At 32.3% G+C, this 25,184-nt stretch overlaps 1 protein-coding gene across 2 annotated transcripts in view; it reads left to right on the top strand.

Moving 5' to 3' along the window:
- Positions 1 to 21,766, top strand: part of LOC132733760 (cadherin-87A-like) — a 51,980-nt gene extending 30,214 nt beyond the window's left edge. For both annotated transcript variants that reach the window (XM_060720449.1, XM_060720442.1), the window contains 21 exons: positions 987 to 1,113; positions 5,280 to 5,422; positions 6,009 to 6,342; positions 6,737 to 6,906; positions 7,622 to 7,639; positions 7,952 to 8,104; positions 8,806 to 8,937; positions 9,669 to 9,858; positions 10,186 to 10,403; positions 10,773 to 10,967; positions 11,786 to 11,896; positions 12,482 to 12,584; positions 13,172 to 13,420; positions 13,655 to 13,923; positions 14,521 to 14,609; positions 15,030 to 15,122; positions 15,730 to 15,883; positions 17,777 to 17,904; positions 20,140 to 20,165; positions 20,789 to 20,829; positions 21,326 to 21,766. In XM_060720449.1, the coding sequence (XP_060576432.1) occupies positions 987 to 1,113; positions 5,280 to 5,422; positions 6,009 to 6,342; positions 6,737 to 6,906; positions 7,622 to 7,639; positions 7,952 to 8,104; positions 8,806 to 8,937; positions 9,669 to 9,858; positions 10,186 to 10,403; positions 10,773 to 10,967; positions 11,786 to 11,896; positions 12,482 to 12,584; positions 13,172 to 13,420; positions 13,655 to 13,923; positions 14,521 to 14,609; positions 15,030 to 15,122; positions 15,730 to 15,883; positions 17,777 to 17,904; positions 20,140 to 20,165; positions 20,789 to 20,829; positions 21,326 to 21,637 (3,255 nt within the window). In that variant the 3' untranslated portion in view covers positions 21,638 to 21,766. The remainder of the gene's footprint in view (positions 1 to 986; positions 1,114 to 5,279; positions 5,423 to 6,008; positions 6,343 to 6,736; positions 6,907 to 7,621; positions 7,640 to 7,951; positions 8,105 to 8,805; positions 8,938 to 9,668; positions 9,859 to 10,185; positions 10,404 to 10,772; positions 10,968 to 11,785; positions 11,897 to 12,481; positions 12,585 to 13,171; positions 13,421 to 13,654; positions 13,924 to 14,520; positions 14,610 to 15,029; positions 15,123 to 15,729; positions 15,884 to 17,776; positions 17,905 to 20,139; positions 20,166 to 20,788; positions 20,830 to 21,325) is intronic.
- Positions 21,767 to 25,184: the final 3,418 nt, after the last annotated feature.

Raw genomic sequence — 25,184 nt, 5'->3', positions numbered from 1 at the left:
CCTGTATTTGTTATAAGGTTTATACTTCTAAAACTATATTTTAGGAATTATCTCCTCTTTGAACGGAAAATTTTGTTATTAGAATTTAGATTATTATTTGAATTATTAAAATTTTTACCAAACTTCATATAATTGTTTCTTATCTGTAACATCATGAATAACAATATTCATAAATCTATGTTTTAAAAGCATTTATATTTATAAAGAGTTATTTTCTTGTATAACTTTTCCTAAAAATTGTTATCCAAAAAGGTTTTCCCTTAACGAAATTTCCAAGCAAACAACTGTATTTAAGCAAACGTTGATATCAATTTGTAATCAGCAATAGTTCTAAAGATAATATTGTAAATAAGTTTAATGTATTTATTATGTAAACATAATTTCTCATAAAGGCCCATTATGCCTCAGAAAAGTTTTTATTTTTACTTCTCAAAGGCTTTTTCATTTTGTTGTACTTTCATAGTATCCAACAAGTTTCTTATCGGCAAACTACTGTAACCATATTTTTTATCTGTTGCTTTTGGCCATAAATATATAGATACATAGAGGATATCTGTTTAGTTCAGTATAAGATCAGAATATATTTCACCGAGTGAGCACCAAAAGGTATATTTCACGAGTGGCACAGCCACAAGTGAAGTATGAACTTTTGGTGTTCACGAGGTGATATAAATTTAGATCTTACACTAAATTACTTCACAAATTTTCTTTTTATTATATACATAGAAAGGTTTGAAAAGACATAATCTAATACTAAATGAAAAGCGCGTCAAATAATAATACAACATGACATCATTTACGACGTCATGTTATATAAGTTGGTTCCTAGTACTGTGCATGCTGGTATATCACTGAAACAACAAAACGGGCTGAAATTCAATGAAATTTTAATGAATTAAAAATTGATTTGTTTCTGAGACAAAATGTGCCTTTAAGTATGTTTTAATCTGAATTATCAGTGCATACATTGTGTTCTTTAATTTCAGGCTGTTGTAAATGACAAAGGTACTAATCGTCTAACTGGAAATGCCACTATCGTTATCAATATTCTAGACAACAATAATAAAGATCCATATATTGACCCATTCTTACAAGAGTTTACAGTCTATGATGGTAAGTTCTTGGAAATTTTCAGCATTAAATTTTATATGCCTGATGATTGTTTAGTTTGCCTTTTAAAGTAATTGAACTTGCTGTCTGTCTGTCTCTATGCCCATACAGTGAAGGTAAACCTTTTTATGCAAGCTTGATTTTTAGCTCACCTGAGCAATGCTCAGGGTGAGCTATTGTGATCGCCCTGTGTCCGTCGTCCGTCGTCGTGCGTCGTCAACTTTTCACATAAACAACATCTCCTCTGAAACAATGACTGCACATCAACCAAACTTTACAGAAATGATCCTTGGGTGGTCCCCTTTCAAAGTTGTTCAAATGGTTCCGGTCTGTTGCATATGTAGGTCACAGGGCCAGAAAAGGATTTCAAAAAACACAAAATTAAAAAATCTTCTTGTCTGAAAGTACATGGGCCAGAGCTTTTGATTTTTTGGTATATGGTATCATCTATGGGTCCTCTACCCAAAGTTGTTCAAATTTTGTCCCTAGTGTCAAAATTGGCCTCGCCCCGGGGTCATAGGTTTTTTCCTTAATATGTCTATAGGTAAATCTAAAAAAATCTTCTTCTCTGATTTGGCAAAGGGCTACCGGATTAGATATTTTGGCATGAAACATTGTGTAGTAGACCTCTATCAAGATTGTTCAAATAATGGCCCTAGGGTCAAAATTGGCCCCGCCCTGGGGGCGTCATTGATTTTCATTACAATACATATAGTGAAACTTGAAAAATCTTCTGGTCTGAAAACTAAATGGGCCTAGAGCTTTGATTTTTGGTATATGGTATCAATCTATGGGTCCTCTACCAAAGTTGTTCAAATTTTGTCCCTAGTGTCAAAATTGGCCCCGCCCCGGGGGGTTCATAGGTTTTTCCTTATATGTATATAGTAAAATCTAAAAAAATCTTCATCTCTGAATTGGCAAAGGCTACAGATTTGATATTTGGCATGAAAACATTGTGTAGTAGACCTCTATCAAGATTGTTCAATAATGGCCCTAGGGTCAAAATTGGCCCCGCCCCGGGGGTCATTGATTTTCATTACATACATATAGTGAAAACTTGAAAAATCTTCTGGTCTGAAAGTAAATGGCCTAGAGCTTTGATATTTGGTCTTGGTATCATCTGAAGGTTCAATACCAAAGTTGTACAAATTTTGTCCCTAGTGTCAAAATTGGCCCCGCCCCGGGGGTCATAGGTTTTTCTAATATGTATATAGTAAAACATAAAAAATCTTTTTCTCTGAATTGGCAAAGGCTACAGGTAAGATATTTGGCATGAAACATTGTTGTGGTAGAACCTTTACCAAGATTGTTCAAATAATGGCCCTTGGGGTCAAAATTGGCCCCGCCCCTCGGAGGTCATTGATTTTCATTATATACATATAGTGAAAACTTGAAAAATCTTCTGGTCTGAAAGTAAATGGCTTAGAGCTTTGATATTTGGTCTATGGTATCATCTATAGGTCCAAAACCTAAATTTGTTTCAAATTTTGTTCCTGGAGAATTAAAATCGGCGCCCGCCCTGGGGGTCATTGTTTTTTCCCTATATGTATATAGTAAAAACTTAAAACATCTCTCTTTTAAAGAACCCAAAGAGCTAGAGCTAAGATATTTAGCATGAAACATCTTCTAATGGGTGTCTACCAAGTTTGTTTCAAATAAAAGCCCTGGGTCAAAATTGGCCCCGCCCCAGGGGTCATTGATTTTTTCCCTATATGCATATAGTAAAAACTTAAAAAATTTTCTTTTAAAGAATGCAAAAGAGCTAGAGCTAAGATATTTAGCACGAAACATGTTCAAATGGATTCTACCATGTTCGTTCAAATAAGAGCCCTGGGTCAAAAATTGGCCCCGCCCCGGGGGTCATTCATTAGTGCGACTTTTTTTTTTTAGATATATACATATTATATATATATATATTCACACATATCCTCACTTACGGGGCCCATATATAAGACCGAGTTGAGTGGCATTATTTCATGCAGTCAGTTTTTATATATGCCACTATATAGGCCTATAATGAACATTTCCATTCAACAGAACTAAGGGGTACTAATTTATATATATAAACTATTATTATTTTGATTTTACCATAGGTGAAAACAATTTGACTAATAACATAAAAACCCATAATAAATATATTACATTTGTGGGACATATATCATTTACTAACTAAAACCCGGCCTACGGCACTATGTTAGAAGGGTAGCCTACGCCCCCATACATCGTTTTAAACATGCCAGAGTTGCGAGGCCTTATATATGCCCCACTTTAAATATACACCCCACAAGTATGGTCTCAAATAGACCGATGCCGTCCGTAAATGGAGGAATGTGTTTGTATATATTATATATATATATTATAATATACATACATATTTAAATATATATATTCACACATATCTTCACTTACGGGGCCCATATATAAGACCCGAGTTGAGTGGCATTATTTCATGCAGTCAGTTTTTAATATACGCCACTATATAGGCCTATAATGAACATTTCCATACAACAAGACTAAGGGTACTTAGTTTATATATAAAACTATATATTTGATTTTACCATAGGCTGAAAACATATGTGACCATAACAGAAAACCCCATTAAAAATATACATTTGTGGGACATATAATCATTTACTACTAAAACCGGCCTACGGGCAATATTTAGAAGGGTAGCCTACGCCCCATACATCGTTTTAAACATGCCAGAGTTGCGAGGCCTTATGTATGCCCCACAATTAAATATACACCCCACAAGTATGGTCTCAATAGACCGATGCCCCCGTAAATGGAGGAATGTGTTTTGTATATATATATATATATAATATATACATACATACGTACATATATATTTACATATATATAAGATATATATATACAATATAGATACATACATAGTTTCATATATACACCACACACCCAAAAAATGCAATACATATATATATATATATATATATATATATATATATATATATATATATATATATATATATATATATATATATGTATGTATGTATATTGTATATATATAATATATATATATAAATTACATATGTATATACATATACATATACATATATATATATATATATATATATATATATATATATATATATATATATATATATATATATATACATAAAAAATCTTTCTTTTAAAAACACCCATAAGCCTAGACCTTAGATGTTTAGCATGAAACATCTTCTAATAGGTGTCAACCAAGTTTGTTCAAATAAAAGCCCTGGGGTTTAAACTGGCCCCGCTCCGGGGGCCTATATACAGGTGAGCGACTTTGGGCCATCATGGCCCTCTTGTTCTTAAAGTTATACTCTGCTCAAATTTGATATTGAAAGTTTGGATAATTGCTACTCAGTCTCTTTGTAAATATATGATAAACATGTTTTTACTTAACACAAATAGATATTTATGTTAAAAATTCTACACAGATATGTTAAAAGTTCTACACACTATAGGTGGTCACAATATGAATGTAATAGGGTCAGTAAAAAAATTGGGACTTTTTTTTGTGAAGAATGGACTAACTTTACTTATTCAGTAATAGGGAAACTTCCCATACATTAAACTTATTCATTTTTATGCCCCCGGGCATATAGTAATTGAACCGTCCGTCCGTCTGTCCGTACGAGGTTAACCTAGAACGGCAAGTTGGATATTTCTTAAGTTCTACCTGTACCAATGGCTTCTTAGTTGAAACACTTACTAATCAATACAAAGTACATGATCTGGTCAAGTTACATAACTATGGCTTCCATATCTACCAAGTTATTGCCCTCTTCAGCACTTAGAAAATGAATTTAGTTGAATTAATATTGGAAACGATTGTCTATTAAAATGGTGATTGAGTAATAATTGACTGTGGAAAATGTTTATGGTACAAATACAAAAACTGCATACGTTATGAAAAGACTGCCCCACATTACTTAATTAGCAAAACCGATACATTCTGTATATTCAGAACAATATTCAAAGAAATTTTCATCAGCTCAGGTGGATTTTTTTTGTTCATAGAAATTTTTTTATAAAGGTTGAAAACAATTTTGGCAAAATGTCAAGTTTTTTTTTATTTTACCTGTTCACTGACAAATTTACACTTGGATGGGCATAATACCTCTCTAACTAATGTCATTTTATCATCTTTTCTTTCCACACAGATGCTCTGCCAGGTTTTAAAGTTGGAAGCATAAAAGCGTATGATCCTGATTTAGATGCATTACTGAGATACGTATTTACTGAGCCGAAAGAAGCCAGTTCAAATGAAGGCAATGTTGTGGATCCTAATATTGTTGATTTTAGGGTTTGTACATTTATTATTTATTTTATAAGCTGGTAATAATTTTGGCATATAATTTGTTATTTGTTATTCAACTGGTTATCTGTTAGCAATTGTGTCTGGTCTGTATCTTTAAAATAGAGAGAAGGAAATTGGAATTATTTGGCGGAAATGTTATAAATTAATCGTAAGAGGATGTGCAGGGTGCAGGTTTGGAATTCCTCTGATACCAAGGTCATTATTTCTGACCAAATGGTTCAGGGTGCTCACTTCAGATCATTTGCCCCTCACATGGGCTTTGCAGGACTTTTTCATGTGAGTAAGTACTCCAGGAAGTGAAAGAGTTCCAATTGCTTGAAATAAGGTTTTAAGGTTTCAGCAGTTAATTAACTTTGCTCTATTGTTGGAAACCAAAATGTCTGTTCTTCTCTGACAGGTTTAGATAAACTGATGCATGGAGAGGCACCTATATTCCCCCCCCCCCCCACCCCACACATGTAACTTAGGAATTTTGCCATATGACACTCTGGAATGCTGCCATATGACCTCTTTAGTGTCAATGTAACTAATATATCTAGAAGTAATGTATGTTTTATATTTTTACTTACAGGATCTCTTTACAATTGAATATGAAACTGGTGACATATATGTAAACAAGGAACTCAGCAGCGTACTAACAGCTATTGTTTCTTACGGGGTAGAGGTTCGTGACATCACACCTACTCCATATCAGGTCGGGCCAGGAAGAATCGTCATTTATGTATTACCTTTCAATAAAGTTCCGCCGCGGTTTGACCCATACGAGACTCCAATTTATATTAATGAGGAACAACCTATTGGAAGCGTGATATTGAGTTTCATTGCTCAAGATGACAATGGAATAAGGATGTATACTATTTTTGAGCAGCCCGATGACAACTTTGTTGCAATTAACCCTAACACGGGTAAGGCTATTCTTTGATTTTTAGTTAACCTGCTTATAGCTCAAGAGGGAGAGCATTGGATTAGTAATCCAAGACTTAATTGCTATAAAAATTTTCTAGACTCTAAACTTAAGGAAGCATGGAGTGGAAAACATTTTAATAGAGTCCATGAGATAAAAATTAAAGTACATGTAATAGATAGGTGCTGTCACACTGATTATTTTATCATAAATCTTTCTGTTATTTTATCTTTATTATTTAAATGTAACATTATGTCATACCATAGCAACTTCATTCAGGATCACTCATATATATATACGTATGTAACAACACATATGATTGTCATATTACATGCAATAAATATAGCAGATATAAAACAAAAATGCTTATATAAAAAATTTCTCATTTATTTTAGGGTCAGTAAGTATATTGAATAGGATCGATTATGATGATGCCCGCCAGGTGTTCAATACCTATTTCAAAGCCATGGCCATTGATCTCGGAGACCCTGAGTTGAGTGCAACAGCTTCGGTCAGTGTCATCTTTATGAATATCAACGACAATTTCCCAGAATTCATTGATCCGGTAAGAGAAGAGCTCAGCTTTAACATCAATTTCTCATTTCTCTTAATGATGATTATTTCATAAAATTAAATGAAATTGCGTTTTGATACAATGTGTATGGAGATACATGTACAAGTCATTGTATATGCAGAAATTTCTCTTATTTTATTATAAACAGGGTAAATTATTAGGGATTAAGATTACTGAATTCTGTCATACTTAAAAATAAAAATCATAAAAATCATTTATTCTTCGACAGTTGATTGGATCTTTAATAAAAAGTACAGGATATTTTGTCCCTTGGAGTTGTGTATATTTGATCTTGATTGTACATTGAAAGTTGCAATAGGTGTGTAAGGTATGATAGGTGTGAAAGTGTGCTACTTATGTGAAAAGTGTGTTACATATGTGAAAAGTGTGTTACCTATGTGAAAAGTGTGTTACCTATGTGAAAAGTGTGTTACATATGTGAAAGTGTGCTACATATGTGAAAAGTGTGTTACATATGTGAAAAGTGTGTTACATATGTGAAAAGTGTGTTACATATGTGAAAGTGTGTTACATATGTGAAAAGTGTGCTACTTATGTGAAAAGTGTGTTACGTATGTGAAAAGTGTGTTACCTATGTGAAAAGTGTGTAACCTATGTGAAAATGTTATAGGTGTGAAATTTTGAAGCGAAGTTCATGTTATTTGTGATCATATTCATCAATTCCTCCTTTTCTTTTTTTCTGTAGATCCGTGGAACCAAGAAGGTATGTTAGAAAGCTTGTTATATAAGCTGTTTATATCTTTAGTTTCTGTGACAAACTTTTAGTAGATGGTCAGATTTTGAAAGTTTGTTTCATTATTATAATATTATATTTGACAGAGATATGATTATTTAGTATATACTTAAGAATAACAGTTCTAAAGGGTACTTCAGAGCATACTTGAAATTTTGGACAGATTTAAAGTTTTGAGTAGTAACTTAAATTAAACACAAAAAATGATTATATATTTGTTTCCTTTTGCATTAAACCATTATTTTTTGTAAACCTAGATTATTTTTTTTTTTTACAAAACAGAACATTTACACAGCTAGAATACCGGAGAATTCACCTGATGGTACATTTATTGCTACCGCTTATGCCTTTGATAAGGACTACCCGGATAACAACACTTACGACCAGGTTCGGTACTTTATGGACGATGACAGATTTGATGTAGATCCAATGAATGTAAGTATAAAACAACTTGTTAAATATTTTAATTCTTACTGTGCTAAATATAGTATATCCTCTGCAGAGTTAACACCCTTTGGGACACAAATATTTTGTTTGTTCCTTAGAAAGGTAAAATATAGTGGAAATCTTTTCTTTTAAAAGAAATATTATTGTTGTTGTAAAGAGTTATTGCTCTACAGAGAGTGTTTCTACAGAGGGCTATACTGTTTCTTAAATGGATGCGCCAATTTTCCAATATGGACAAAACCATTTACCATTTTTAGAGAAAAAATTTCAAAAAATTGTCTGCACTGTTTGCATGGGTAGAAATAAGTTGCCACCAGGAGGTTAAGGGTTAAGTTTTCTATGGACTGTTCCAGATTTAAAGTGGGAAAGTTTCTTGGTTAATTTAGCATTTATAAGGTTTAATGAAGTGAATATATAGTGAAAATAGAAAAAGCAAGTTGTATATTTAATTTATAAAGAAATAAAATTTTGTTACTGTTCCATAATAAGGCAATTTATGTTCTTTTCTTCCTTTGTTTTATGTTTTCAGAGGAAAGTCCTGAATATTGTTGGTAAAATGTATGACTTTTGGTCTAACTTTTAGTGTATTGTATATGCTGTTCTTGTGTCATTTATATAATAATAGAATTATATTGAACGAAATTAATTAACTGAAAGGAGAAACTAAGAGATTATATTTATATATTTAGGGAACAATATTTGTACGTCTACGTAATGGTGCAGTGTTGGACAGAGAGAAGAATGCACGTCTTAATGCACGTGTCTTTGCCATTGATAACCCGAAAGGACCAGCTTCTAATCAGAACAGAAGAGCCGCCTCGGTAAAACTCAATAATCATTTTCTGTATAAAATCTTATGTTTAAACCGAAAATTATGAAAACTTGATTTTTGACTTACTTTTGACTGCAATACAAGATTTAATTTTGTGCTTTGCTGAATTTCTATTGAATAGATTTTTGAAGCAGATATTTTAATAGTCAATACATGGTTTTGCTATGTTATATGATGATGATGATTTCTCAACCCATTTATTATTTGTATATAGTTAATAGATGTCTTTTTGTGAAGATTGGCTAAGGTTGTAAAAACTTATAATGTCTTAAAGCGAAATTTATAGTTTTTCCTCTTTTTTTTATCAAAGCTACCATACAAGCTTTTATAAAAGATTTGTCATCCAACCCAGATGCTTGCCTCTGCCTATGTATTGCCAAAAAAGTTGTCACATGACCTCTACTGTACTAGTGAGACTTAAAACTGATCAACTTCGGAACAATTTTTTTAAGATACCAATTTGAATTATTCTTCATTATGTGAAGTTAAATACCCAGTATCATGCAGAATCCAGAAAAATAAACCGTCAAATCTTTTTACCCTGTGACTGAAATCCTGAGTAAATAGATATTTAAACATGCAAAAAGGTATTTAAACATGCAGATTAGGCTTTTCAGGAAACAAATTTGAGTGTAATGTTGATTGATGTTTAATCATGAAAAAATTCATAACGATAAAGTTAAGAAATTAGATACATGTACAATGTATGTTTTATCACAGGTGCAAGTAGTGTTAACTGATGTAAATGACAACTGCCCGGCATTCTCAAGTAACGAATATCAAGTGACGATCTTCGAAACTATTGGCGTTGGAACTGATATATTACAGTTATTCTCGACTGACCGAGATATTGGAGAAAATGCTATAGCTTACTACAGTAAAATCAGTGGTTCCGGCACAGATTATGACGGTAATTATTTTGTCAGTTTAAAATTGTTATCCATCATCATGATTCAGTTGCTCCTTGGACATGTCTTTGCAAACACTGTCTTTCTAGATCTGTATTCGTGCCACGGGGGCAACAGGGTCTTTCTTAAAAAAATTTCTGTAGCTTTACATTGTATATATCTGTATATGAACTAGTGGGAGGGTTTTGTCTGAAGTATAATTGATGAAAGAAAGACTTGGTAAGTTTTAAAGGGTTTTTTATGCTATAGACCTGGTTCTCTGACTTTGAAAGAATTGTATAAGTTTTCTGAAAAAAATCTTCCTTATCATACCTTATGAATTGTTACAGATTTCTTCGATGTCAGACGAGAGTTTGGACGTGTTTACGTGAAAAGAAGTTTAGTACGACATACAGGAACATATCGGTTCTTTATACGAGCCACAGATAACGTTGGATCTGGATGTTCTAAAAACACGACTGTGATTGTGAAAGTGATGCCGTCTGCCAATGCTCCACCAATATGGGTTATACCTCCGATTGACAATATGACTATATTTGTACTAGAGGTAACATGCTCTCAGTTTTTATATACATGTATAAATCAATAGAAATGATATTACTGCGTTATTGATATTTTTTCCATCAATAAATTACTGCTTAAAGTTTTGTTGTTTAAAACACACAGAAATGGAATAAGGGTATCAGTTGTAGTGGGAATCTGTTTGAATCAATTTCATGACAAATTTACGTCGCTGTATAAATTATTAACATTATGTAATGACTTTTTGAGATATAACTGTAAAATTGTACTTTGCTATGTTTATCACGGGATATTGTATAAGTTGGTTTGATGTTTTTTTTATTATAGAGTAGAAATATTCATAATTTTTCACTAAATCTCTTCTAAACTTGAGTTTTGCTGGGCATTTATCTAGGAGCAGTACAACGGAATGTTGGTATATGACGTGTCGGCTCGAGATGAGGATTCCGGAGTGAACGGTCTCGTAGATTACAGTTTCATTTACAACGGAATAGATACCCAGGCTACACCAGATTTTAAAATTAACAAGGTTACAGGGGTTATTCAAGCTGAGATTGTATACGACAGAGAAAAGGTTGACAAATATGTGGTAAGTCTTAATTTCGCAGCATGGTGATCACTTGCGTGTGCCACTAGTATTGAATCATAGGTCCAGTCTGAACATCTGTTTTGTTGTTATTTTTGTATTTGAAATTGATATCCCTTTAAAATAACAATCTACAGATCCAAATTGTAAAACAGCACAAGTCTTTTTCACTATTTTAGCATAACAATAATTAAGATATCTGATTTAATTTTTTTTGTATTATACATTTTATATACAGAAACAACTAATTGTATCTACATTTAGAATGAAGTTTATTAGTGATAATTTATAAAAATCTTGAAAGGGAGAGATCCTTTGAAAGCAATGAGAACAACATAATTACATGAAAATAGCAGCGTGTTTGATTGAATCTCCTTGTTGGGGGCAGTTTGAAAGTGACACACCCCTCACGCCCCCTAGTAGTGCCGGCTTAGGCGGTAATTTCCATCTTTAACACATAATGTGCTGGAATCAGTGATCTCGATGATTCAGAAACAAAATAACAATCATAATAATCATTAATCATTACATTCACTGGTATCACTCTTATAAGCATTTACCACTTGCCCCTCACCGCTGTGGGTTTGAATCCCTACAGGGACTTTCATGTGAGAAAGCTATCCAGCTAGCTTACGGAACGTCGGTGGTTCTACTCAGGTGCCCGTTCATGCCTGAAATAATGCACGGAAGAGCATCTGAGGTCTTCCTCCACCAGTAAAGCTGGAACGTCGCGATATGACCTATACTGTGTCGATGTGACGTAAAACCCAAAACAAACAAACAAAACTTATAAACATTTAAAATGTTTATTTTAATTTCAGCTGTTATTGAAGGCTAGAGATAATGGTAAAACTCGACTGGAAACAACTCGTTTCCTGACAGTGGTTGTACTTGATGTCAATGATAATTATCCAGTGTTTAATGAAAGAGAGGTAAGTTTTGAGATAGATAAATAAATGCCATAGATATCATTATTTCTTAATGGAAAAATTTCTTATATTATTAGGTGTTACATGTATTTTTTTTTTGTATTTCCATTGTAATATGATGATTGTATGTTTTGAAAAGCAGTATTGAAATGATAAGGTGGGGCATTCGTGGCCAAGTGGTTAAAGTCATTGGCTTCAAACAACTTGCCCCTAACTGGTGTGGGTTTGAATCTCATCCGGGACTTTGCATTCTTTATGTGAGGAAGCTGAGAATCCAGCTAGCCTGTTTTCTTACTTGACCTACAAGTATTTTTGAATATATTTTACTTAAAATTAAGACAATTTTGTATGTTTAATATTCAAATTTACCCTTGTCGTAGTACAATTTGAAATATGTTTTGTTAGCTTCCATGTTAAAATATGAAGAAAAAATATGATAGAAAGAATATTTGTTACCAAACAATCTGATTTTACCTGAAAATTTAATTGATCTGTTGAGAAGAAAAGAAGAAATCGATCTCTCAATGAACACAGGACAAACGAAGAAAAAAATGTAAACATAGTTTAAGTCTCGTGTTTTATTTTCAGTACCAAATTGACATCACTGAGAATGAACCTTTAGGAGATATCAAACAGATACCGTCTGCCACTGACCTTGACCTGAATCCAGTCATTTATTATGATATAATCTGTAAGTTGGTTTAATCTTTTATTACCTATGTGACCTTAGTCTCCCACACAGTGATCTCCCCTTATCAGTACAAAGATTACAATCTGCCAAGGGAGGTAATCACTGTGAGGAGTTTGATGTGACAGTACTTAATTTGGCTTTATAAAGACAAATGGCAACCATAGTTCTTATTAACACAGTTCTGTTAAATTTTATTTCAAGGCCAAGTTTAATAGCCCGCCCAAAAATTATGAAAAATTTATTTTCCTCAAAAGCTTTTACTTTAGTTGTCAAGATACCAATTCTGGCAAAGATGCTCTTTGACTATATACCAGAATCATTTTGATCTAATTCTTTTGCTTTTTTACTATAAGTATACATTTGTACTGAATTACTAGAAACTGGTAGAATCTGGTAGAATCTTTAATAAAGTAAGTTAAACTGACCTAGTGTTTAAACATGAGGTTCCTCCTTACATCCTTTCTACTGAAATGAAATAGTATAACTTCTGTATTGTAACTGTTAGTCTTATTATCGATTGAATTTCAGTTATTTTATAAACTTACCTCACAGTGTGCAGTTTCATGATTTTATTTGTCATTTTTCAGCTGGAAATGAAGACGGTGTGTTCGAACTTGATAGAAATACTCGAATGTTGAGTCTGGTCAAACCAGTTGACCGAGAGTCAAAAGGAATCTATTACATTGACGTTCAAGCGACCAACGGTGAAGCAGACTATACTGTCATTCGTAACCGACGGCGTCGTGCAGCTGATCTGAGCATTATAACATTGAAGATTATTATCGGAGACATCAATGATTTAGCACCTGCTTTCTTGCAAGATGAATATTATGGATGTAGGTTTCGATAAACTTCCTTTGTTTTCTTTTAATAAATGGATAATTTTATGCCACTAGATGGTGACCATTTACTTTGTAAATTGATGAGATATAATTTTATTTGATTGCTGCTTAACTTTGGTTGATGTAATTGATGTAATAGTCATCAATCAAATGATTCCTTTTGTAAAAAAAAGTATTTGTCCAAAGACTCGAATATGTTTACCTAAAATGCAATTTATAATTTCACAGGTGTGTCAGCGCGCGCTCCCTATGACAAGCACATTCTGACGGTACAAGCTGTTGATCGTGACGCTATTGGTACCCCTGTCGTACGATACAGCGTCATCGGTGGTAACGTAGTTAGAAATAAGACACTGTTTGACATTCATCCGAAGTTTGGTGTTGTAACAAATAAGGTTCTGATGAGGAGTTATGCTGATACTACATTCTTTATAACAATAAATGCTCGTGATCGAGAAGATAGTGAGACTGCCGAATCAGCAAACACTGTTGCTAAGGTATTTTTATATCAAATTTTATACGAATAATTACTGAAAGTTGATATTCTAACTTCTGCTGAACAATTTTGCACCCTTATTACACTGAATATCTTAAATATCTTAAAATTGATTAGTCCATCTTTCAATCTGAGCAAACCTAATCTATCATTTTCATAGAAAAAATTATAAACTAAGTTGTGACAGACAAAGAAACATTTTTTATGCAGACATTTATCAAATGGGGTAGATGTGCCAGCTGATAAAGGTCAGCATTTTTCACATGGATAAGTTCCCTTACTGTTAGCACAATAAGGGTTAGTTTCATCTTACTTTAAGTATATAGAAATTGAAGCCATCCGGTAAGCTGACCATAGGTAGAGCATTGGGCTGTAACTCAGGGGCCTCTGGTTTGATTCCCGGAAGGCGAAGTTCACTTTTGTTGTGATTTATCATGAAATCCTTTCTACAGTCAGTTTCACTGTACCTCTACTCTTTTAACCTATTTACATATAATTCATACGTGTCACACGCCTACAGTTTAATTTTTTTGGCCTTTATTTGTGTGTGTGCTTTATAATTATGTGTTTTATTGTTATCTTGATACATTTTCTTCAGGTATTTGTAAATCAACCAGGCAATGAGGTGAAACTGTTGATTACACAGAACACTGGTGAAGTACGTCTATATCAGTCACAAATTCAGAGGTACGATTCTATTTTTAAATTTCTCAGTAGCTGGGTAATGTACAATTTTTGTATTAAAATATATTTATCGTAGATGGATTTTGATGAATACTTTAAGTATAGCTTTTTTTGTCAAGTCTGCTTCCAGATACTTAGCAGTCTGTGATGGGGTCATAAAATGTCGTATATAGGGTCATGTATATGAAATATCATGGTCATTTGAAACCCATGTAAGGGTCAAACTGATCTTTGAGAAACAGACACTGTGCCACAAATTTTGACCTCTGTGATAGTATTCAGGGGGAGGGCATAAACTTCTGAATTTCAATCAATTTGATTGCTGAAAATGCAATGTATAGCTTATACTTGACAGTGTTACATCATTTAAAAGTTGTAAAATTCTATTTATATTGATATTGTTGGTATACTGTGTTTTTGCAGCATTTTAGAGGAAGCGACAGATTTGACTTATGTGTGTATAAATGACATACAAGATCATGTAGTGGACTCAGTTGGTTCAGTTACTACATTATGGTGAGTAGAAATACAAACCTTTTGCTAATTATCACTTTATCTATTTCATATTTAACCCTATCTATTTCAAATTTAACCCTTCACTTGCTAAATTTGCGTAATGGATAAGCCCGCCATTTATTTTGGAACAGTCTATTTGAAATTTGAGAGATTTCAATATCAAAATGTGAAAAATAAAGCTACCAACAGAATAAAGCCTTGTCATACTGCAAGGAGTTGTAGGCTGTCCTGGCTCTTTACTAGTGGTAATTAAAGGCTAATCACTTTTTCTATGAATTTCACAATGTTATACACTGTTGTGCCAAACAATTTTGCAATCACTTGCTCAAGAATCTGCAGTTAAATCTGACACTCTATTAGGCTTATCAGTCACATTGATCATCTTTTTTCTAAGACAAAACAAAGAAATTTGGTTTATTGAATTGACTTTTCTTTTTATATGTCACAAGGAATTTGGGTGATAGGAACAGCTTACCATGTTATATAGGTCACAGCAATTTGACTGATAAATACAGCTCTCCATGACATATTTCATTAATCAATTTGGCTGATTGGTATACTTTGCCATTATAAACTGTCACAAAAAAACTTTACCATTCGTCTATAGGTCTGATGTCTACATCACTGGTATAAGGAGAGAAGTTGTAGATGGTAATGACAGATTTATAATCTTGTCAAACACGGAGATGAAGAACATTGTTAATAGGGAGAGATATGATAGAAAATCTGACTTTGATCTTCTGTATATCAAAGAAGTTGAGGTAAGAACCATTTATTTTATGTTTTTGAACATGACTTAATATATCTATATGAAAAAAATATTTTTACAATGTATTTAGGATAATGATTTTCAACTTTAACTAAAGATTTCATTTACTGTAATTGTTAGTGGAAAAGCCAATTACATTATGGACTTATTAATTGGACTTCAATGAAACTAGATGATAAAAAAGACCACAGTACATGTGGTTGCATTTACATGTTTATGACAAGAAAAAAATTGGTAGTATACAAACTATTTTTAATGTTTTAATTTATATTTTTCTTGGTTTATTATTTGTCACATTTTTGAACAAAATCTAAAGATTTTTTTACTTTTCTAAAAAGAAAAATGAGGTAAGACTTGGTGATTAGATACTAATGAATTTTCTAATGTATACCAAAATGGTTCTAACTACATTGGCTTTGAAACCCCTCAATCCCACATCCTACCTGCTAACTTTCACAATTACCAAAGGAGAAAAATATGTCATATTATTTTGTAAAATATTCCTTTACCCCTTGGCTTGTTGAATTAACCTGTTTTTAACTGAAATTTGCTAATTTTGTATGATATTCAATAGAAGGTAAACAAATTTTGTATCTTAACCCGTAATTTGTTTGATCTTTTATTTATTTTTTTTATTTACTTGTTATAAATAAATAATGAACAAAGGGGGATCTGTGGTCCTTAGACACCATTTAACATTATGTCATATATGTACGTGAAACAAAAGCTTAGGAAATTCTGTGTTAATATGTTTACACCAGTTGCATTAAATTGATATTCACTTCTGTGTTTAGTAAACATGGTTATTTATTCCTTTGCATCATTAGATATAATATTTCCCTGTCCTAACATGTTTTGTCTCTTTTTCATTATATCTACCTCCCATGTATTGTAACATGTTTTTTTTTCCAATTCTTAAACCAAAACCCGTTTTATTTCGCTCTCCCTTGTAACATTACAAGTTTAGTTTTCCAGATTCTTATGTTCAATTATGTTTTGTTTTCCCATGTATGTATTATTTTATGTTTTCCTCATGTATCTCTGTTTTCCCTTTTCTTAAATTTAAATGTTTTGTTTCCAGGTCCTTAGTAAGTATCCTCAGCAAAGAATTGTGTTATATTTGAATATATTTAGTGTTAATTGTGTACATATCATTAGCAAATGTATAGTTTTAAAGATTTTGTTGTGTCCCCTTGTGATTTTTGTTTTTGTTATTCTTATTTGAAAGTCCCATTTAATGATGTACATGTTTATTTCTTCAATTATGTATTTGTCATTGACTATCATGCATGCTACAATGAGCTTAATACAAATCATACTGACCTTAACTGATACACATATTGTTTAAACATGCATTTACAAACATACATATAATACTCTCATATTGAAATGCATCTAGCATGCTCTCATATACACCTATCATTCAGGGGACTATTTAGCATAATTTACTGCATAAATGCAACAATATAATTGGCTATTTTACTTAGTCATTAAGGTCACTATGAAATATGCACTCATTTTCAATATATTAACAGATATACATTTCTTACATCTTTTGATAAACAGTGATACCTCGATATATCTTACCTCAACCTTGGAAGAAAGACTTCCCTTGACCATTGAAGAAAGTCTTACCTTGACTTTGGAAGAAAATCTTACCTTACTTTTGGAAGAAAGTCTTACCTTGACTTTGGAAGAAGTCTTACCTTGACCTTGGAAAAAAAGACTTACCTTAACCTTGGAAGATAATCTTACCTTGACCTTGAAACATTTTTACATTGACCTTTACACTTATCTTTTATTGACCGTGACACACATCTGACATTGACCTTTAAAGACTTGTGTTTTTGACCTTGACATTATACAATGTATGTTATTATTACAGGCGGCCAGTAGCAGTCAGGAGATAGAGCTGGAGGATCAGGCAGTGCTTATTATACTTATCATTATTGCTGTTCTTATTTTCCTCGTCATCATTTTCTGCATCGTTGCATTCTTATGCATCCGTGCTGCGTAAGTATAGTATAATTTATAACCCAATCAAACAAACAAAATATATTTAGGGGAGAACTTCTTTCCCCAGTAATCGTTACTGTGTGTTATTAATCCTAGCCAAAGTGTTTTTTCCTAAGAATGTTAAGAAAAGCAACATGTACGTTCTATCAAACAATTTAGTCATACATGTCGTTAGCAGAGTAACGTCTTAGTTATAATAAGTTACTACATAATTTAGTACTACTTTCACCGATGTACATTTCTAATGCAAAATTGTAGCAAAATTGCCAGAAATATTGTTGAATTACAATAGAAGTTACACTTACACTATTGTGAAGCTTTTATAAAACCTGAAAATAATGTATCTCTTGATAAGATGGAATGCAAAGATGGGAGTCCATGGCTGAGTGGTTATGGTCATTGACTTCAAAACACTTGCCCCTCCCTGCTGTAGGTTCAAGCTGTGCCAATGTCTTCGAATTTTTCATGTGAGAAAGCTATCCAGCTAGCTTACCTTACAGAACTGAGACTGGTGGTTCTACTCAGGTGCCGGTTTGTGTCTGAAATGATGTACAGGTCACGGACCCCTGAGGTCTTCCTCCATCAGTAAAGCTAGAAAGTCACCATATGACCTAAACTGTGTTGGTGTGACATTAAACCCAACAACAAAACAAAATGAATGCAAAGACAAAAGTCAAACTGCTTAAACAAAGATCCAGGTTTGACAAATAAGATCATTATAGATGATAACTGATAAATTTAATTATTTTCAAATTTACTGGACTCTTTATATAATTTTCTTTTATAGCACAAGGTAAAATTTATGAAAAAGTCTCCCTTTAGAAAGTTTGATTTCACTCTTTTTTCCCCCCATTCACCTCAGACTTATATTAACATGCATAAAATGACCCCATCATCTTTCTATCTTGTTCCAGTTTTATGGAGTGTTTATAAATTATAGAAATTTTATGAATGATAAATTTTTACCTGTTTGAATGTGTGTAGTGAGCTGCTTAGTGCTTTGAAGTTGAAATCATTGATTAAAGTTGGTAGAAAAAAGTTAAATGTCAGAATGATAATGTTTAGCCACCAGTTCATATACACATAGTATTGAGTTAGGCTGTTCAGATTTGCAGGTTATCCTCATGGTTGTATACCGGTTGCAAAGTGAAGTTTAATGGTTGCAAAGTGAAGTTTAATGGTAGCAAAGTGAAGTTTAATGGTTGCAAAGTGCTACTATGCTGCTTGCATAATTTCTGTTGAGCAGTCCAATTATCACTCTGCATTTCTGCTTGCCCCTTGATACTTAAGGTTTAAATCCCAACATGCATTTTGGATTCTTTCATGAGAGGAAAGCTTCATCAAGTATGTTTGGTTAAAGCAGTGCCTATTAGGTCTTCCTCTACCATTATAACTTGAAAGTAGCCATTTGGCCTTTACACTGTTGGTGTGACCACAGGAGCTTGACATTATTGATGGAATGTCAAGGTCCTGTGGTGTGACTAAACCCAAATGAAAAGTAGTCCTCTAAGTTTATACCTTTTGCAATAATATCATACAAAGCTTGATTGAAAATTAATTGCTGAATAAAAAACGTAGAGAACCTCACACATTTTGCTTGACTAAAAACATCACTTATAGTTTGTTAAAAAATATTGAACCTGTCTTATAATATTGTTTTGAAAAGCTTGCATACTTTGCTTTAAATCTTGATTGATTTGCTGAATTGATAAATTTGTTTAATTTTCTAATTCTGGTACTAAATAAGAAACTTAAAAAATTAAATGAGCTTAAAACCTTTTTTCTTGTTTCTGAATTAAAACCCTATGTTGTTCTGCTAAACTAATAGCTTTCTTTGATTTGCTGTGTTAAAAAAAACGTAACTTATGAATTGTTTCAAAGACTAGTTTAATATGTAACCTTGATTAATCTGCTAATATTAAGCTGTGCTTCATTTTGACATCTGCTTGACTAAGTTAATCTATGGAGTCAAAACTTTTGTATAATTTGTGGAATAGAAAACCTATATATACTGGCTATAATTAACATTATACCATGAGTTATGTCATTATAAACATGAATAAATAATTACATGTAGCAGTTTAATGTGAAATAATATTTCTGTATGGCTTTCATCAGAAAAGTATGGTATGAATATAGAACATATTTGCTTTATGTGTGTATATAACTATGAGAACAGAATGACATATTATCTTTATTGATGTATAATTATTAAATATTTTCTCATTTTAGCAAACGTCAGAAGAAAGCCATGTTGTGTAAGTATACTTACGGATTTTATTTAATATTTTCATTTTTGTCTTTCCCTATCATTTTTTAAAACCCCTTCTTGGAGACTTAGACAACTACTGCTAAACATGCCAGGTTATTGCTTACTGAGCCAATAAATGAGCCGCGTCACGACAAAACCAACATAATGGGTTTGCGACCAGCATGGATTCAGACCAGCCTGCGCATCCTCGCAGTCTGATCAGGATCCATGCTGTTTGCTTACAAACGGTATAACAAGTAGAGAAACTGATAGCGAACAGCATGGATCCTGATCAGACTGCACGGATGCGCAGGCTGGTCTGGATCCATGCTGGTCGCAAACGCACTATGTTGGTTTTGTCGTGACGCGGCTCAAATATGATACTATTGGCGGGTTTCTACAATTTACTGTCCAATGGAGACCACAGACTGGAAGCAACCGGTGTCGTGATTAGTATATCCCTTATTCTAAACATCAGATATAATGATTATTTTGATAAGATTTGAATGACTTTTTCTCATTTAACTTTTTTGTTTGTGTTACTTTAAATCTGTATTTTGATAGTTTAAATTTTGGGAATAAAGTTGAATGATGGCATTTTATGAATAAACAAGATGTTACCTATTTCAGTACACAAAACACATGCAACGCCACCTCCCCAGATGATGATTGTAAGTTTATTTTAGTTTGTATTTTTTTTTACATTAATTATTAAATAAATTTGTTGACGTAACTATCACAAACTTAATATTGTCACTAAATACTATTTACTCTGTGATCCGTTTTCATAATAAAAATTACACTTACTTGAACCAAAAGTGATAAGCTTTTACTGCAAGCATAGAACCAGGGCATCCAGCACTTTTTGAAATCCCTTAAACTAAATCAGCTTTTCAAAATTTAAAGCATGGCAAATCTGTTTTACAAATTGAGAAGGTTTACAAATTGAGATGGTTAAGAATTAAATCCATACACAGTTAATTTTTCTTGCATTGCTTTGGATTTGCGCATTGTTAAAGGGGTTTCATTTTCAAAATGGGAGTGGTTACTGTAAGAGAGCCATGTAAAACTACACAGATTCTTAGACTGGCCTGTCCATTCTGTACTGGTATTATATGCAAGTCAATATTTTCACCACAATTTAAATGGGAAACTGTTTTGTTTCAGGAACAAGAACCTGTAATTGTTGAACCAGTAATTTATGATAATCGTGCATTTGTTACTGAAGAGCAAAACATAGTGATCCAGGATGATCCACCGAGGGTAGTTCAGCCAGATCCTGTGCATGTGCAATATGCCGTCGTTCAGAAACGTTCACCATCTCCTCAGTACGTTGAAGAGACGACGTATTTTGAGGATGATCAAGACGCCATCGTTGTCGAATTGAAGGACGACGTTCCCAGACAGCAAGATGTTTATGACACTGAACCAGAGTATAGAATAGAAACTGAAGTTGTAACCGATCAAGAGCGAATGTAAAGATAAAAATGCTACACTATATAATATACATGTGCGTAACTCAATAAAATGATGTCAATAATACAAAACTATACAAATGTTAAAGACAATGAGATGTTGTGACAGTTATCATGGTGTCATGACACAAGATATGATGTTATGACATTAATATTGTTATTATGACACAGTACATGTTGATATGACACTGGGGATCATGGCATGTCACTGAATATATTTTATTAAAGCACTAAACATAATTTTATGACTATTGCCATCATGATATGTTAGTATAGACATTACTTAAGTTACATGTAATAAATGATTGACTACTTGTATTGTATGAGCATGTCAGCATGCATTTACACTTTCAGAACAAAGTAGTAGAAGTACCATTATCACAGTTGTTAAATAAATAGGTTGATAAAATGCCAAAATACAGAAATGAATATTTTATATTTTTTTGGCCTCAGGGAATAGGCATCTGATAATAAATTTGTAAAAGGCATTTATATTTTTCTCCTAACTGTGCATGATTTTCATGAGTTTTAATCCATCTAAGTACAAACATTTTCTACAGGTACTCTGTTATTTAAAGAATGAAGAAAATTGATATTTTTGAAAAGTTTCAAAGTAGTTTTCAAATAAGTTATGTGATAGATAACCAATATGAATCGTATCATTGTGTCAGCCAATATTATTTCTTTGAAGTAGAAGAAATTGCTGTTGTATTTTTATATAACTATAGAGATACACACAGTGGTTTAATCACTATCGTGTTCCATATTTGACTCAACATGTACAAATTGTAAATAATATATTGCTTGTATATATTTTATATTAGTGCTATACTAAATTTTATATCCGTTCACAAGAAAATGATTACCCCATGAAGATCCCTCTATAAAGTTTTGGTAAACATATTGAGAATATCTTTTACATATTGATGAATTGTCAACAGTTTGACAACATAAAATTCACCTTGATTTCTCCATTAAATAAACACAAATGTGTAATATAGTTGCCGTTTTTTGTTAAAGATTTAAAATGTTGAATATTTTAGAATTATGTTGTATATTTAAGAGCCATGTTGATTATTTTGTTAAATAGATTCCACATGTGATATTTCTGGAAAATTTAAAGCAATGAGTGAATAATTAAATTAGACTTTTGTGCCCTGAAAAATACTCAAACTGTTTAGATTATGTTCTTCTATAAACTACATGATTATACAGTGTTCAAGAATAATACATTAATTACAACCCCCAAATAAAGAATATTTTTGATTTTTTTCTTTTTCAATTTTTTTTTAAATATGTTTACAGGGTTGCCATCTTTCAAGAAGAACTTCTATTTGAAAGGCCCTGTTAAACGATATTAATTGTAATCTCAATGAATTTCAGATAACAATAAATATTTGAATGTATATCTTAAGTTTATTTTATATGTACAAATAGTACATAGAGATTTTTTACTGTGCAGATATATATTTTTGCTGAATAAAATTAATAAAAAATGATAACTTGTATTTTTGCTAATTACATTTTTTAGCCATTTCCTGCCAAAAAATTTTCCTACCATTATCATGTTGACATACTGTGCCATCCATAAAAACCTTTACACCTCTTGTAATTTGCTTATTGGATGTTTTACAAAGATTTTATACATTTCTGAGATAGATGTTTACACTAGTTGAGTGTAATTGCCTGTAAACTTTATAAACATTATCATTTAAGGTCAATTAAAGAATTAAAAGGAAAATTAATAACATTTTCATATATTAGCGGAAATCCAAAATATGTAAAAAAATTGTTGTTCACATACACATTAACTGGTATCTAAAGTATAATTGTATGCATGTTTAGCATGAATAAAAGATTAGCATGTTATAAATAAGAAATTGACAAAGTAAGAAATTAATATTTGTGCAAGATTATAGTAATGATTCTCTTAATTTTAGCAGTGAAGTAGTCATTCTCAACAGTACACGCACCGGCGCCATTACATGTCCCTCCCTTCACTAAGTGACTATATTGATCCTGTGACACAGTGTACCATCATCCTGGTGCTATTATTTGTTGATCTGGTCCAACAAATGCATTAAAGAAATAGTAATGTCCCTCAAAATGTCAGTGCATACCATGCCATGCAGTCTTCCAGATACTTTCAGCAGTATACAAGTTGCCCTGTACAACACTACATCAACACATCATCAAATTACCCATCATGGAACTTGACAGAGGGAACTTGACTGTTTGTACCATATAGTTTGACTTGGTTTTGTTGACATAAGTAATGATGTTACACAGTATCACATGACTCGTATTATAGCACAGTGTAAGGAAAAGCATACAGCGTATTTGTGATGTCACATTCAGTTGCCAGACTTCAACCTCTGCAAAAACGTAGGGTATGCCAATAAATGAAAGTTGTTAAACATACTCTCTAGCGGACCGCAAGGTCTTAAAATGGACATTTGAGATTTTTGCAATAGATATTTGTGTTGCACAAGGTGAGAGGCAAAATGAAAATACAATCTGTTGAATATTAGAAAAAAGTCACTTCTGAGTGCATTATTTTTAATTAATTTCAATTTCCTTTAAAATTGTGAACAGGTACATGTATACTTTGATGTTATTTTCTTCATTTTCAGTAAAGTTCCTCTGTATTTAAGATAGAAAAAATAAATTATTTTTACTAAATTGATACCAAAAATATTTCTGAAATGGATGAATATTTGTATATCTACAAAAATGTATTTTTCAATGGGTGTAAAGGTATTTATGCATGGCACTGTTTATAAAAAGCTAGCATTAGCATGTCTTGTTGATTCCACACTTGCTTTAAAACAACACATCAAATATGGAACCATCTGATTAGCTCCGAGTTGGTAGAGCATTGGACTGAATCTGGGCACCCGGGTTCAATTCCCCGAACAGTACAGGTCACTTCATTGATCATGAATCCTTTCTACAGTTATTTGCAATGTAATTCTGCAGTGGCGAATTAATAAAGGCTAGATTGAAATATGCTTTCCCAGTAATTGATTATTAATTGCAGTGTTTTTAAAGCTAAAAGTTGTTACAATATATGAAAATATTTTAATTTTGTAGTGTACAAATGTGATAATTCTGGCCCAATAAATTTCGTTTGTAACAAATCAAGAAAACGTGTATAACACACAAAAATTCCCGAATTAGGTCTTTTCGAAAGTCATCCCATTTTTTTCTATTCCAATGTGTGTTCTACTTTCATTATTTATATGGGACTTGAAATCATAAATCCCAGGTATTAAAAGAAACCATTCTTTTAATTTGACATGAAAAATGCATGTAATGTAACTATATTAGTCCCTTTTGTTACGATTTGGTAACAATTGTCATGGATTTCAAAATTCAATCTTTATATGTCAATTTATGAATTCTATGTCATTGCCTAGCAACAGCAACCCATTGGTTCACATAAGGTGGTTACACGCCATTTTCACCTTACAATAGTGCCGCAGTCGTGACATATTTCCCAAAATCCAAATAAAAAAGAAAAGCACGGTTCTGTGCAGTATTTTTGCAAT

The sequence above is a fragment of the Ruditapes philippinarum genome, unplaced genomic scaffold (genome assembly GCF_026571515.1).
Source record: "Ruditapes philippinarum isolate M1 unplaced genomic scaffold, ASM2657151v2 ctg4024_1_1_1_1, whole genome shotgun sequence".
NCBI classification, from domain to species: domain Eukaryota; kingdom Metazoa; phylum Mollusca; class Bivalvia; order Venerida; family Veneridae; genus Ruditapes; species Ruditapes philippinarum.
The sequence above is the reverse complement of the archived record's forward strand: the minus strand, read 5'-3'. Positions and strand labels throughout refer to the sequence as shown.